Genomic DNA, 15,779 nt, shown 5'->3' with positions numbered 1-15,779 from the left:
TGATATAAAAGTGTTGAGAAAATTTTTATTGAAACCTATTTTTTTCTATTGATATTATTTAAAATTTTAACGATCATCCGTTTATATACAGTAGACTATAAAAATAGTTAATTAATTTCTAATAAACTCAGGCATGCATTGCAAAAATATATTATCAAAGATTTTATTATCAAAATAATTTAATTTAATTTCTAACAAATACTTATGTTTTACTACTTAAATATAATCTATAATAAAATAATAATTATAATACTTATTTTTATTATTAAAAATAATTATCTAGCTAAATTTTTGTAATTGACTAATTTTTGTTTTGTTAATATAAAATTTGTAATATATATATATATAAAACATGTAGTATTAATACTATTAAATATATATATATATATATTAAATCAGATGAAAAAATTTATTGATTTTAATTAAATAAATACTAACATAAAAATTTGAGCTAATTTTTTAATTAATTAATTAATTAAGTCAAAAAATGTGTCAAAAATTTTTAATAAAACATTGTACAGTACAATATATCAAGTGTTAAAAATTTGTTTAATCCTAAATAATTTTTTTTAATAAAAATATTTTTAACACACAATCACTGCATATATATATACAGTATATAAACTATATATATATATATATATATATTTATATATAAAAGTCTAATGCAATTAAATTGATTTTTATAAACAATTTCTCAAAACCCATGAGAAACACAGTGTTTAATAGTATGTGTATCCCTAATCTCATAATAGATATATATTTAAATATAAAATAAAATAAATTTATAAAAATTAAATTTTGTTTTTTTTATTACCATAGATTCTATGCTATGCTATCTTATTGTACTAAAACAAAATCACTACATAAGATATAAATAATAATTTTTTTTCTTAATTATTCAATTTTTAGTTTATTTAAAAAAACAAAAATAATTTACAATTTGTCAAAAAATTTGTTGATAAATATTTTTTTTTAAAAAACAAAATAATTAAAACAAAATTTAGTCAAAATAAAAATCTTTTTATTCATATTTTTTTGTTTGAAAAAAATAAATTTTTCAACAAAAGAATTTTGTAATTAATTATTCTATAGTTTTATATTTTTGTTTTATTATATATATATATATATATAATATTTACATATTGTATGCAAACATGTTTTATGTAAATTTCGAAATATTTATTTTTTATTAATAATAATAATAATAATAAAATACTTAATTAAAAATAATTATAATTTTGAAAGATATAAATAATATAATAATAAATTGTTAATAAAACTAGTATTTGAATAAAATATGTTAATATTATTTGTTTTAGTAATAGTGATTTTTATTTTTATTTTATTAATAATAATTATATATGCAATGTATTTGTAAATAATTAAATGTATTTACAGAACTATTTTATTTTAATATATAAATAGTATTTATTTAAATGACACACAACTAACTATACTATAGTAATGATTAAAACCTAAGTAATGTTACTTTTATTATACAGTAAATTATTGTTTAACATATCAATACCCATTGTATATCAAAGTACTGTATAATAAACAGTGTATATACTGTATATATAATATAATATACTGTATATATCTATCTATTGACAGCATTTATAATTTAAGCAACACTTTTGTACTGAAAATTAATTAACAGATTTTTTGCATTCTGTAGTCACTCTCTCTCTCTCTCTCTCTCTCTCTCTGAAAGTTAAAGTTAATGAAAAGTAATGACCAAAAAAAGGCATGTAATGTCACTCTAATACTACAAATAATAATAATAATAATAAGATTTTTATTTCATTATTATTATTATTAATTCATTATATATATATATATATATATATATATATGTTTTAGGAAATATTTATTTTTCCAGAATATCCTCTCTCTCTCTCTCTCTCTCTAAAAAAATAAAAAATAAATAAATATCAATTCAAAGATATAAATTTCATGAATTTCAATCAAAAAAAAAATCACTTGTTGTTGTTGTAACTTATTTTATATATAATTTTTTTGTTTGTTTTTGTTTTATTTTTATTTCTTTAATTATAATCACTGTGTGTTTGACAAACCAATAAACATAGTCAAGAATTTTTTCTTTTGTATTATTTTCTTTAATTATTATTTCTATTATTATTATCACATTTTTTCTTTATTTAAAAAAATCAATACTTACACAACCAATAAATGAATTGAATATATGATTAAATAAATAAATATATATATATAATGTTTAGATTTTTAAAGTTTATTTTGTAATGATTTAAATTATTGATTTTTTTGTTGTCGACAATAAATAAATATATATACAGTATATAAGATATATTGATATTAAATAATAAATTTTGTTTTGAGTTTTATGAATTGCTCTATAAATTAGATAATTGTTAGATTTGATGATATCATGTAAGACAAGTGGGAGAGAGAAAGAGAAAGAGAGAAAACTTTAGATATTTTTTTGATGGGAATATAATATCTAACAAAATATGTTTATCCACTATATATTTGTTAAGTATTGTTAAGTTAATGGGTTCACTGCTGCTATCGTTATGTGTTATTTCAGCAAATTAAGAGAGGCATATAAAAGAGAGAGAGAGAGAGAGAGAGAGAGAGAGAGAGAGAGAGAGAGAGAGAGAGAGAGAGAGAGAGAGAGTATATAAAATGGCACACATAGGCACACACACACACACACACACACACACACACACACACACACATACATAAACACACATACATACACACACATACATACACACACATACACACACATACATACATACATACATATCATCTTATAGTTAGAGATCCTTTTATGATCATCAATATATTAATACTGTAGTAGTTATTGTCTTTTACAAACACACACACACACACACACACACACACACACACAGTAGATATGGACAAATAAATTATGGTGAAAATTACTATAATATAAATTTCCTATAAAAAAATATTTTTTTTTCATGAGATATATTTAATTTAAAAATCTAGCTTTGATTGATTGATTGATTGATTGAAAATAAAAACAATGTGTGAATCATGATATGAAACTTTAAACAGAGAATTATATTGAAAAACAATATATAGATAAAAAAATTGGATTTTTTATAGAAACATTTCTAGGAAAGTTTACCTACAATTTTATTAACTTTCAATTTATTCATAGTATATATTCAGCTGTGTGTGCGATAATTGTACAGTACATCTATACAATCAAATCCATTGGGTTTTTATTGATATTATATACTGTATATATATATATATACAGAATATATTCCGTATATATAATAATAATATATTTTAAGGTTCAACAATCCAAACACCAAAATGTATTAGTTTAAGGCAATAGAGATATATATATATATATATATATATATATAAATTTCTATAGCATTAGTCAAGTGTTTTTATACTCTCTCTCTCTCTCTCTCTCTCTTTCTCTCTCTCTTTCATCGTTATATAATATATATAATATAAGTACTGTGAAGTCATCATCAATTTCATCCATTTATTACCATATCATACACACACACACACTATATGGACATAACATGCGATAAGATTTTCATATATATATATTGTAATATATATATTCATTACATTTATACTGTATTTTTTTGGTCATTAATATTATAAAAAAAAAGATTACATATGTATGCATATGTATAATAAAAATGACATTTTATGTTTTTTTATAGTAATGTTATTAAAAGTTCATTTATTTAGTTTTTTTTTGATACATCAAATACCATCAATTGACTATTGATTATCGATTAGGTCTATGTCTACGTCTATAACATATTCATATAATATTTATTAATAATATATATATATATATCACATAACAATTATTAATGAATATTATTGATGAATAAATTATATTAGTTAGTACTTTAGTATTTTACTTATTTACAGTAAATGTTCATTAATTGTATTTATTATAATACAATATATAAATAAATAAATTATAATCATTATAGTCATCAATCTAATAATAAGAGCAAAATAATGATAATAATAATAATAATAAAATAAAAATCATTTAGACATATAATGCGAGTATTTTGTTTCACTATTAATTATCTTATAAATAAAATAATAAATAAATTATTATACAATTTTATTAATTATTTATATTATAGACAAACTTAAGCTAAAATAATCAAAATTGATAATATTTAGTAAAAATTGATATATGTATGTATGTATGTTTAATACTAGTTTTTATGACAATTAATTAAACTATTTATATATATATTCACATTATTATTATTAATAATAATATAATTATTATAAATAGCATAATATTTTTAGTTTTCAAGTATTTTATTAATATAGATTGCATTTACAAAAAAAATAATAAATAAAAATAAAATAATAGATTTAATATTTATTATGTAAAGTAAAATATAATAATAATAATGCACAATGGATTTATAAAAATTTACTAAATTAAGCAAATTCAATTCAATTTTATTAATTAAAATATATTATAATAATAATGATAATAATAACAATAATAATAATTACTTAATTATAATAAGAATATTTATTAATAAAAATTTTTATATAAAAATTAATCTAAAAGTTAATTATATATATATATACTACCAATGATTATATTAGTAATAATAATATATAGATATAATATGCATAATTTAAAACATGATTAATAGGACCAAGTCAATTTAGACGTCCATTTGAAAAATTATTATTATTTAAAAAAAAGGGTAAACCCTTTTACAATACTTTCATAACTTTATGGACGCCCCAAATGAACGACGCCTTATATAATATAAAAATATTTAAATTATCAACTTTTATATTATATATTATATTATTTATATATATATATATATATATATATATATATATATTAATGTATGGTTTTTGTTATAGTAAAATACGTGACTTTTTAAATAAATATAAGTCTAAGTTTTTAATCTAAATAATTGGCTTAATTTATTAAAATTAATTAGTTTTTGATATATTTATAGATATATCTCAACAATAACCAACAACAAAAAAAGATAACTCAATTAATATTTGAATAATAATAATAAGTGGATAGACATTACATTATATAGAATTTATAAATCTCTAAAAAAATAAATAATAAACCAAATAATATAATTATTTAAAAGAATTATTTAAAATTAAATTTAAATTTAAAAAAAAATAATTATTATATTATATATTATATTATATTTACAAATTAATTAAAGTACAGTACTGTATAGCTTTCAATTACTATTAATTAGTTATACTATATATATATATATATATATATATATATTATAATATATTATAGTTATACCAGGGTATATCTTATATAAAATATATATACTAATCAAAATAATTGAATAAGAAAAAAAATACATTATATTATTAGCTAATGTCCATAATTATAAATATTGAAATATTTAGATAAAAAAAAATCTATTAAGTTATATATTGATATATATATATATATATATATATTTATATATTGTACACTACATAAATAAATAGTTGAGTGACAATATATAAAAAAAACCTTTTTATTTAATAATAATAATAACAATAACTAAAGCTATAGGCATATTGTATCATACATGTAGTTGTTATAATAGTATTGATGATGATATGGTGATCCATCCATTATTATAACAATATACTGTATTTATTTTTGCATACCGGCGCTCATCAACAATAGGCACATTAGTTATCTTTTTTTCGGTATATATATATATATATATAGATATTCACATATAAAAACATATGGATGATAACAATTGATATATCAAGTATTGTAATAGATTGCAATTATTATATATATATATAAATATAATTTATATGTAATACATATGTATCCTAATAACTACAACAACAAAAATTTATAGTGATTGATAACTTTATCAATTTATCACTAGATTTCAATATGGTTTTTTTTAAATACAGTATTATAACATACATTGTATATTAATTTTTTGTTGTTTGATAAAATTTATACAGTATTTATAGGTCATATACATTGTATATAATAATTCAATTCAATATTTTTTTCAATGTTATCCTCATCATTATATGATATAAATATAGTATTATTATTATTATTTTGCCGATAATATACAACTATAAACATTGATGTATTAATTTGTTGTTGTTGTCTCTATTTGTGTGAAATTTTTTTTTAAATTTATTTTTTATTTTATTTATTTTTATTTCAAAAATAAAAATGCTATTTGCCATTTGACTGGGCTCTTAAAAATGTTATTTCACAAATTTAATATTATATATTATTATACAGTATATATATATATATATATATATATTATATTAACTGTAGAGTGTGAAATATAAAAATGATAAAATAAATATTAATATATATAAAAAACTTTATATAAATAGAAATATTTTTTATTTATTTATAAATAGTTGATATTTAGATATTGATTTAAAAAAAAAATATTAGATTGATTTTGAAATATTTTATATTTTAAAAAAATATATATATTTAAAATACTATTATGATAAAAAAACTGTTGATATTAATTATTATTAAGTAATGTTGACTTAAATATACTCCTATTATTAACTTTAATGAAATTTAAATAACAATTATTGATAGAAATACAATTATTTTTTGTTTCTCTATTAAATTAATTATATGTTTATTTATATATATATATTATTATTTAGCATTTATTTGTCACTATCTCAGCACAAAAAAATAATAATAATAAAAAATAAAAACAATTGAATAATAATGTTATTCTCATATGAGTTCAAGTATTAGTTAAAGCACTTAAAATAATGTAATAAAATAAAGTATATAATAAATTATATATATATATTATATGAACAAATCACACATTTACAATAACTTATATAATTTATAAACATATACTGTATATTATAATAAATTATGTAACAATTTATTGTAAACCAATAATAAAATATACTAATAATTATTAAACAAAAATAAAAAATAAATACATAATTTGTAATAATGATAATAATTTAATTTATTTATTAACATTTTATAAAAATAATATCCGCTTTATGCATAATATATATATATATAGACTGTATATTATCATTAGTATTATTATTATTAAATTATTAAAGTATTAGAAAAATTATAATAAATAAAAACAAATACAGTAAATGATTATTAAATATATTTGTAAATTAAACATTTTTAAAAATAAATATAATGCGATATAATCTTTAATTTTTACATTTTACTATAAATATTTTGAAAATGTTTAACAACAACAACAAAAATATGCTATAATTTTGATCCTCACATAAAACATAGTACAGTATATGCTAAGTATAGTACATCTATCATAACCGTTATTAAACGCAATTGATATAAACACAGCTTATATTATATATAATTTATATATTATAAATATTATATATATATATATATATATATATATATATATATATATATATATATATATATATATATATATAAGCGTCCAAAAATTCTTGAGTGCAAAAAAATCTCAAAAAATACAAATATTTAAAGAATCCTTATATTATATATGTATATTCATTTATATTATAGATAGAAAAATAAAATAAATAATATATTTTATATATATATACGGTATATATAAAATCAAAAAAGCATATTTTTTACAATTATGCTTTTTAAGAAATTTTTTTATATATAACTTATATTTTCTTTTTATAATAAATAAATAAATTTTTATTTATTTATATGTCAAATTATTTATATCGAAAGTTTTTTCATATATATATACTTTATATTAATATTTTAGATATTTTTTTTATTTAATTTTATCTATATATATCAATATATATATAAAACTAACAACATTTGTTGGTTCAATTCAACTGAAAAAATAAGCAAAAATCAAAGTCAATATGTTAAATAAATTTATATATATATATATTATAGGATTATAACACCATTTTGAATGATGCCATTTGAATGATGATTTGATATACACTACTATATTACTGTATATATATATTCAATACTTAGTCTCTTATTTCATATTTAATTTAAATATTTATTTTCTAATTTTTATTTTATACACCACTTTCTATATATATATATATATAAATATATAAATTACTATATATATTATATATATATTGATACTAATATTAATATATAGTATTATATGTATTATATATCTATTTACATATTATATGCATATATATAGTTATAGAAAGTGCTGTAAATATAAAATAAAATAAAAATTAGAAAATAAATATTTAAATTAAATATGAAATAAGAGACTAAGTATGCATATATATATATATTATCTTATAAGATGATAAAAAATTATTAATATTAAACTAAAGTACTATATATTAGTATCTATAGATTTATACAGTATATACTGTACTATATTTATGTATATTATGTAAAATAAGATTTAAGATAAAAATTATTTTTACAGCTAATAATTTTATTTACAAATATTAATGAAAAAAAAGATAATATTTGTATAAGTAAACAAATTTATATACATTTGTGGCGTAAACATATAAACTACTACTACTACTACTACTGTATATTTAATTTAAATTTAATATCATAAAATTATATATATTTTACACAACAAAATAATATACGCTTTATATATATATATTATTTGAATTATTAGTATTATATTTATGTTTATTACATTTTTCACAGTTATGATGCCCTAAACTATAAATTTTTGTTGTTATTGTTAGTTTAGATAAAAAAAACATAATGTTTCATGATAAATATCATATACTAGTACTATATATATATATTGTATAAATTATATATATATATATAAACATTTTTTACTTACAATTTAATACTGATATATTTACTTATATAGGTTGCAATATATTTGAGTATACAAAAAAAATTTAAATTTTATAAATAAATAAATAAAATTATTTTATTTTATTTAACATTTAAGCGTAGATTTATTTTCCGCATTTACAGCATATGTATTATCAGGGTTTATTTTGTTTAATATTTAAAAAAAGATACGTTAATGTTAATTTTATGATCAACAAAAATAGTTATTATATTTATTGTATTAAGTTTTTTATGTACAGTATTATTATAATAATAGTCTACACAAATTAAAATTATAATTTAATGTAGATTGAGATTATTCATTAAGATTATTGTCAAACAATATGATTTCAAAAAAAATATACATTATTTTATTAATGAACATAAATATATTTAGTATAATTATAATTATTATTTTTATTAATTAAAATAAATTTAAATGTTATAATATATTAGACATTAAGACAAGAGTGAGAGAAAAATTAATTAAATCCAAATCCTAATATACTGTATATATATATATTGAATAAATTAATGACAAAAAAAAAATAAAATCTTAACATTACTTTACTGACAAAATTTGACATAAAATGTTCATTAAATAAATAATAGATTTATTATTATTATTACATTAGTATAAATATAAAATTTACAATAGATATAATATTTCTTATAGCTAAATGTATATTACAAAAAAAATTATATATTAGATTATTTATTTTTTTGAATCAATCAAATATACTTATAATAAACTTATACAGTATATATTTAAAATTGATAAAAATATACTAAATTATTTAAATAATTTTTATTTACTATACTTTACATTTGATAATTTGAAAATAATATTTTTTTAGTTGTATTTTAAAATGTATTTTAAATCTATACATACATACATATAGTACTATTGTATATTATTTATGTAATAAATTAGATTATAAATTGACTAAAAATTTAAGTAATATGACATTAATACAGAAATAAATAAATAAATTTTCAATAAAAACCAGTTAAAAATGTTTGACATTTTTAGTCACCCACTAACATATTTTCTAACCCACTCGACTAGACAAAATCACCATTAGCATCTATAGTTGACCAATTATATATCCATTTAACTACTCTATTAGTTTTTTTTATTATTCACCCACACAGTTTCAAATTCAAAAATAAAATATAACTTTTTAAGATAATCTTTTTATTTTTTGATGTTTTATTATAGTCAGACACACATACACATACACATACACATACACATACACATACACATACACATACACATACACATACACATACACATACACATACACATACACATACACATACACATACACATACACATACACATACACATACACATACACATACACATACACATACACATACACATACACATACACATACACATACACATACACATACACATACACATACACATACACATACACATACACATACACATACACATACACATACACATACACATACACATACACATACACATACACATACACATACACATACACATACACATACACATACACATACACATACACATACACATACACATACACATACACATACACATACACATACACATACACATACACATACACATACACATACACATACACATACACATACACATACACATACACATACACATACACTCACAAAATAGACAATCAAACAACTACATTACAGATAATAAACCTAAAAAGTTTGTTAATAATATTTAATACTATATTTTAATCTATTACTATAATATTATATACAATTATTTTCTCAGAAAACCCTAATATTAAAAGTATTTTATTTTTCTCTGAAAAAGAATCTAAAATTTAATTATGTTTTTTTTAAGAATATATATATATATCAATATATATACTTATTTTTAAAAATAAAATTTGATTTCTCTCTCTCTCTCTCTCTCTCTCTCTCTCTCTCTAGGATTCAATTGAGTCAACGATTTTTGTTGAAATCATAAAACCACTAAAACATGAGAAAACTTTTTTTGGATGACTTTTGCGGTGAACATGATTTCGACTTTAATAGGTATACATCAATATATCACGACATCGATCGGCAATAATTCATTTTTAGGCATTATTCTAGTCCTCATGTCGGGCATCATAACTCACTACAGGTATTATTTATTATTATTATTATTATTATTATTATTATTATTATTAGTAGTAGTAGTAGTAGTAGTAGTAGTATTGTATTAATTTTATTTACTAAAAACATGTGTCTTATGATAGATATTATGAATTAAATTCAAGCATATATTTATTCAAATACATACATGTAATACATGAATGGAAACATAATATTTAATAATAATCTAAATATATATTGATATTTACAGTATAATGTGTTATGAATAATAATAATAATATACAAAATAATATTAATATTTTTTTATTATAAACAAATTGTTAGTCAAATGTAATTTTTAAAAAATATATATTTCTCTCTCTCTCTCTCTCTATCTCTCTCTCTCTCTCTCTCTCTCTCTCTCTCTCTAACCAAACAACACAAACAGATGTGAAGTACTTCACGGAAAGATATTAGACATGAATGAAGTGTTTCCAGAGGATTATGATATGCTTATGCCTCCCAAAGATAATGGTTTGTATTGTACTTTACTATAAACTATCCTAACTGTATGTCCACAACAAAACAATTTTTTTATATATATCAAAACACATATACCAACAACAACGACAACAACAAAAAAATAAATAAAAAAAAACATTAAAGATTATATTCATAAATATTATTGAACATAACTATACAGTATATTTTTGTTGAGATCCATTTCCAAGATATATATATATTATACTAACTCTATATATATATATACATATACTTTATTTTTAAACTATTTTAAAACCATATATATATATATAAAGTATATGCAGTATATTCTGTATTGAAATTATATAAAAGTTTTATACTATAATATATATGGGAAACAACAGACAATTAAATTAAGTGAATATATTTGTATAAATGTTTTTAAACGGAATTATAAAAACAACAAAACTATAAATAAATAAAATCTTAAGTACCGACAAAAATGCTTAACAATTATATATTAACAAAATAAAACCCAAAAAAAAAATAAATTGTTAACTACTTTAACAGTATTACAGTATTATTATTATAATTATTATATTAGGCGTTACATAAAAGATTAGTAATTTTTCAATTTTTTGTTTTTGTTTTTTTTAGTAAATTTATGTTTTTAGTTATTTTTCTAAGTATTATTCTATAATATATATATATATTAAAAAAAAAACTTTTAAACTAATTATGAATAAAAAGTCATATAAAAAAACAATACAAACAGTTAGATAACTAATTTAGAGAATTTTTATTTTAGTTTTATTTATTTTTTTTTAAAATAAAGTTTCAGTAAATGTGATGATAGAAAAAATTTTTATTTTCTTTTACCAAAAAAATAATACATATTTAAATATTTATATTGAAAGCAACAAAAAATAAATAAAAATAAAATTTATATATGTTGTGCTAATGTTAGAAAATAATACAATACTATATTAACAAAAAAATTTTTTTATTAAATTTAAACCAAACAAAAAAATTACTGTTTATTAATGCATATAAAATATAATTTTCTTTAATAATAATAATAATAATAATAATAGTGAAGTCAACAATGCAATCACGCAAAAAATATTTAGATAAAAACTTTAAAAACTTTTTTTTTAAATTAAATATTATTTATCACCCACATCATTTATTAATATCATATATTTATCAGCGTTAATACTATTATAGTATATTGAAAATGATTTTCATATATATATATATATATATAGTAAATAGTTTATAAATATATTATTATTTTTAATAAAATAATTTATATTTTAATCATCAACTATTTATAGCCTACGTTTGTCTAATATTATTATTATTACTAAATATTAATTATATTATAGATTTGTATTATATTTTTTAAAAAAAATTGTTTAAACAAAATTGTATAAACAGTAGTATATTATAAATAACCCTAAAATTTCTAAATATTCAATTCAATTACATAGAAATTTATAATTATTAAATTAATTAGTTAGATAGAGATAAAAATGTTCAAAAAACAAAACAAAAAATAAATAAGTAAAAATATTTTAAAATTAATTAATAAATTTTAAATACATTATAATTTATAATTTTTCAAAACAATTTAATTAATTTAAAAAGCGTAGATAAATTTTTACAAACAATAACAACAACAACAAAAAATTAAATAATATTATTAGTGCTAACAATTTATACTACTATTTATACTACAGAATAATTGAATTTTATTATTATTTTTGGTTTATTTTTCATATTATCATATGATTTCAAAATAAATTAATAAATGTAGAGAAAATTGATTAAATTTTTGTTGTTATTGTTGTGATATATAAGTCAAACATTTAAAAATAAAAATATATTATATGATATTATTTAAAAAAAATAACAATTTATTTTAATCTATAAATATATATATATATATAATAGATAATATAATAATAATTTTATTGTTGTTGAAAAAATAAGTATTTAAAAAGTTAATAATATAGTAAACATTAAAGTATTAAAAAAAACAAACAAAAAAATATATATTTTTTGAAATATAGAAATATTTAGACAAAAAAAATAAAAGTATATTTATTTATTTTTTAAAAAAAAAATAATAATATTTAATATTAATACCAAAAAATGCATTATTATTATTATTATTGTTATCATCATATTAATAGTACACACATATATATTTATTATATATATATATATATATATATATTAAATCGATAAACATTTTACAGGAATGCCTACAAAAGTTAGATTTCATGTTTGGGTATTGGGCTTGGATTCAATAGACGAGGGATCAATGGTATGTTTTATGACTTATTTTATTTATTTTTTGCCTCTAAATGTTAATAATATTAATAGTTATATACTATATATATATATATATATATATATATATATATATATATATAAATACAGTATATATATATAAGTATAAGTCATATGATGATTAATGTTTTGTGTGTGAACTTTTTTTTCGGTGGTGGTATCAATTGATACAAAATTAACATATAATATTATATATATATATATTTATATAAGTAATGTTGCGATAAATATATCTATATATATATCTATGATTTTTAATACACAATATATATACATATACTATATATATATATTAGACATATGTGGCCGACATATTCATGTCTCAGTCATGGAAAGACCATCGCCTAAGAATACCGGATGACATTGCCGTCACAAACAACAACAACAACAACTACTCAACCAAATCATCACAATATAGACTATTGCCGATCGGTTGGATCACCAAAATGTGGAGACCCGACTCATTTTTTAAAGTCAGTTACTATTAGTATTAATATTATTATTACTATATTTACTATTATTATTATTATTATTATTACTGTATAACAGTTTTAATGACATCACAAATATAACAAACATTTATTTTTATGTCATATTTACTAATATTTCACTTTCTCTCTCTCTCTCTCTCTCTCTCTCTCTCTCTCTCTATCTATCTATCTGTCTCTCTCTCTCTCACTCACTCACTCTCTCTCTCTCCCTCTCCCTCTCCCTCTCCCTCTCCCTCTCCCTCTCCCTCTCCCTCTCCCTCTCCCTCTCCCTCTCCCTCTCCCTCTCTATCTCCCTCTCCCTCTCCCTCTCTTTCTTTCTTTCTTTCTTTCTTTCTTTCTCTCTTTCTTTCTCTCTCTCTCTCTCTCTCTCTCTCTCTCTCTCAATGTTTTTATTTATGTATATATATATTATTTTTATCCATTATATATATATATGTGATGATAATGTTGTTATACTGTTGTGATAACTGATGAAAAATCAAAAATCAATTTATTATTATTATTATTAATATTATTATACAGAATGCAAAACAAGTTATTTTCCAGGAGATGACTATTCCTAATCACTATATCTGGTTAGAGATTATTATTATTATTATTATTTTCTATACTTAATATTATTAAAAACTTATTATTATTGGTATTATTATTATTATTTGGGATATATAAATATGTTGACAAAATATTATAATATCAATATTATACAGTTTATAAAAAGATAATGTATTTAAAAAAATATATATATATAAATATATCAATTTATTATCAAAAAATTTATTAGATTAATTTTATATATATATATAATATTATATTATATTATTCTTAAAATATACAATTTTATTTACTTAATTTTATTAGCATCTAAAATATATTGAATTTATTTATGATAATTTAAAAAAAAATAAAATTTAATATATTTATATATATAATTTAGATAATATTTATTTATATACAGTACATAAACATGTCAACATAATTTCAAAATAAAATATCCTAAAACTTTTATAAAATATTTAAATAATTTGTGTCTATATTTTACATACTTAATACTTAAATCTAATATATACTATATAAATATATTAAATTATTTAATTAAATACTAATTTAATTAAATTAAATTTTTGTTGTTTGTAGGATATATCCAGATAAAACAATTTTATATATGGTTAAGTAAGTAATAAAAATAAATAAATTAAAATTTTGTTTATAAAAATTTTGTTGGATTGTAAATAAACTTTAATAATAATAATAATAATAATAATAATATATAAATTGTATTGAATTTAAAAGTATTATACACTTGATTAACATATAGTATTGTTATATTTATAGTCACTCTATAATAAACAGTATTTTTAAAAAAAATCATTAATAATTACAAATCTAGCATTAATTAATTTTTAAAAAAAAATAATAATAAAAATATTCATTTATCAAAATATCTATTTTAGTAATTTAATATTAATTTTTAAATAACATCATTACACTCAAGTTAATACTGTAATTGTTAATATTGTAGTAAATATTTT

General features: G+C 17.4%; 1 protein-coding gene across 1 annotated transcript in view; it reads left to right on the top strand.

Annotated features, from left to right (window-relative positions):
* Nucleotides 1-10,881: 10,881 nt before the first annotated feature.
* The window catches only part of LOC128966095 (glycine receptor subunit alpha-2-like), a 17,458-nt gene continuing 12,560 nt past the window's right edge, over nt 10,882-15,779 (top strand). The window contains exons 1-6 of the mRNA XM_054312907.1: nt 10,882-10,967; nt 11,367-11,452; nt 13,666-13,733; nt 14,056-14,232; nt 14,773-14,825; nt 15,385-15,420. Coding sequence (XP_054168882.1) covers nt 10,942-10,967; nt 11,367-11,452; nt 13,666-13,733; nt 14,056-14,232; nt 14,773-14,825; nt 15,385-15,420 — 446 coding nt within the window. The 5' untranslated portion in view covers nt 10,882-10,941. The remainder of the gene's footprint in view (nt 10,968-11,366; nt 11,453-13,665; nt 13,734-14,055; nt 14,233-14,772; nt 14,826-15,384; nt 15,421-15,779) is intronic.

Source organism: Oppia nitens, unplaced genomic scaffold (assembly GCF_028296485.1).
Source record: "Oppia nitens isolate AA-2021 unplaced genomic scaffold, nextdenovo-longstitch-racon4-pilon3 scaffold19_pilon_pilon_pilon, whole genome shotgun sequence".
NCBI lineage: Eukaryota > Metazoa > Arthropoda > Arachnida > Sarcoptiformes > Oppiidae > Oppia > Oppia nitens.
This window is presented reverse-complemented; position numbering and strand designations above follow the sequence as displayed.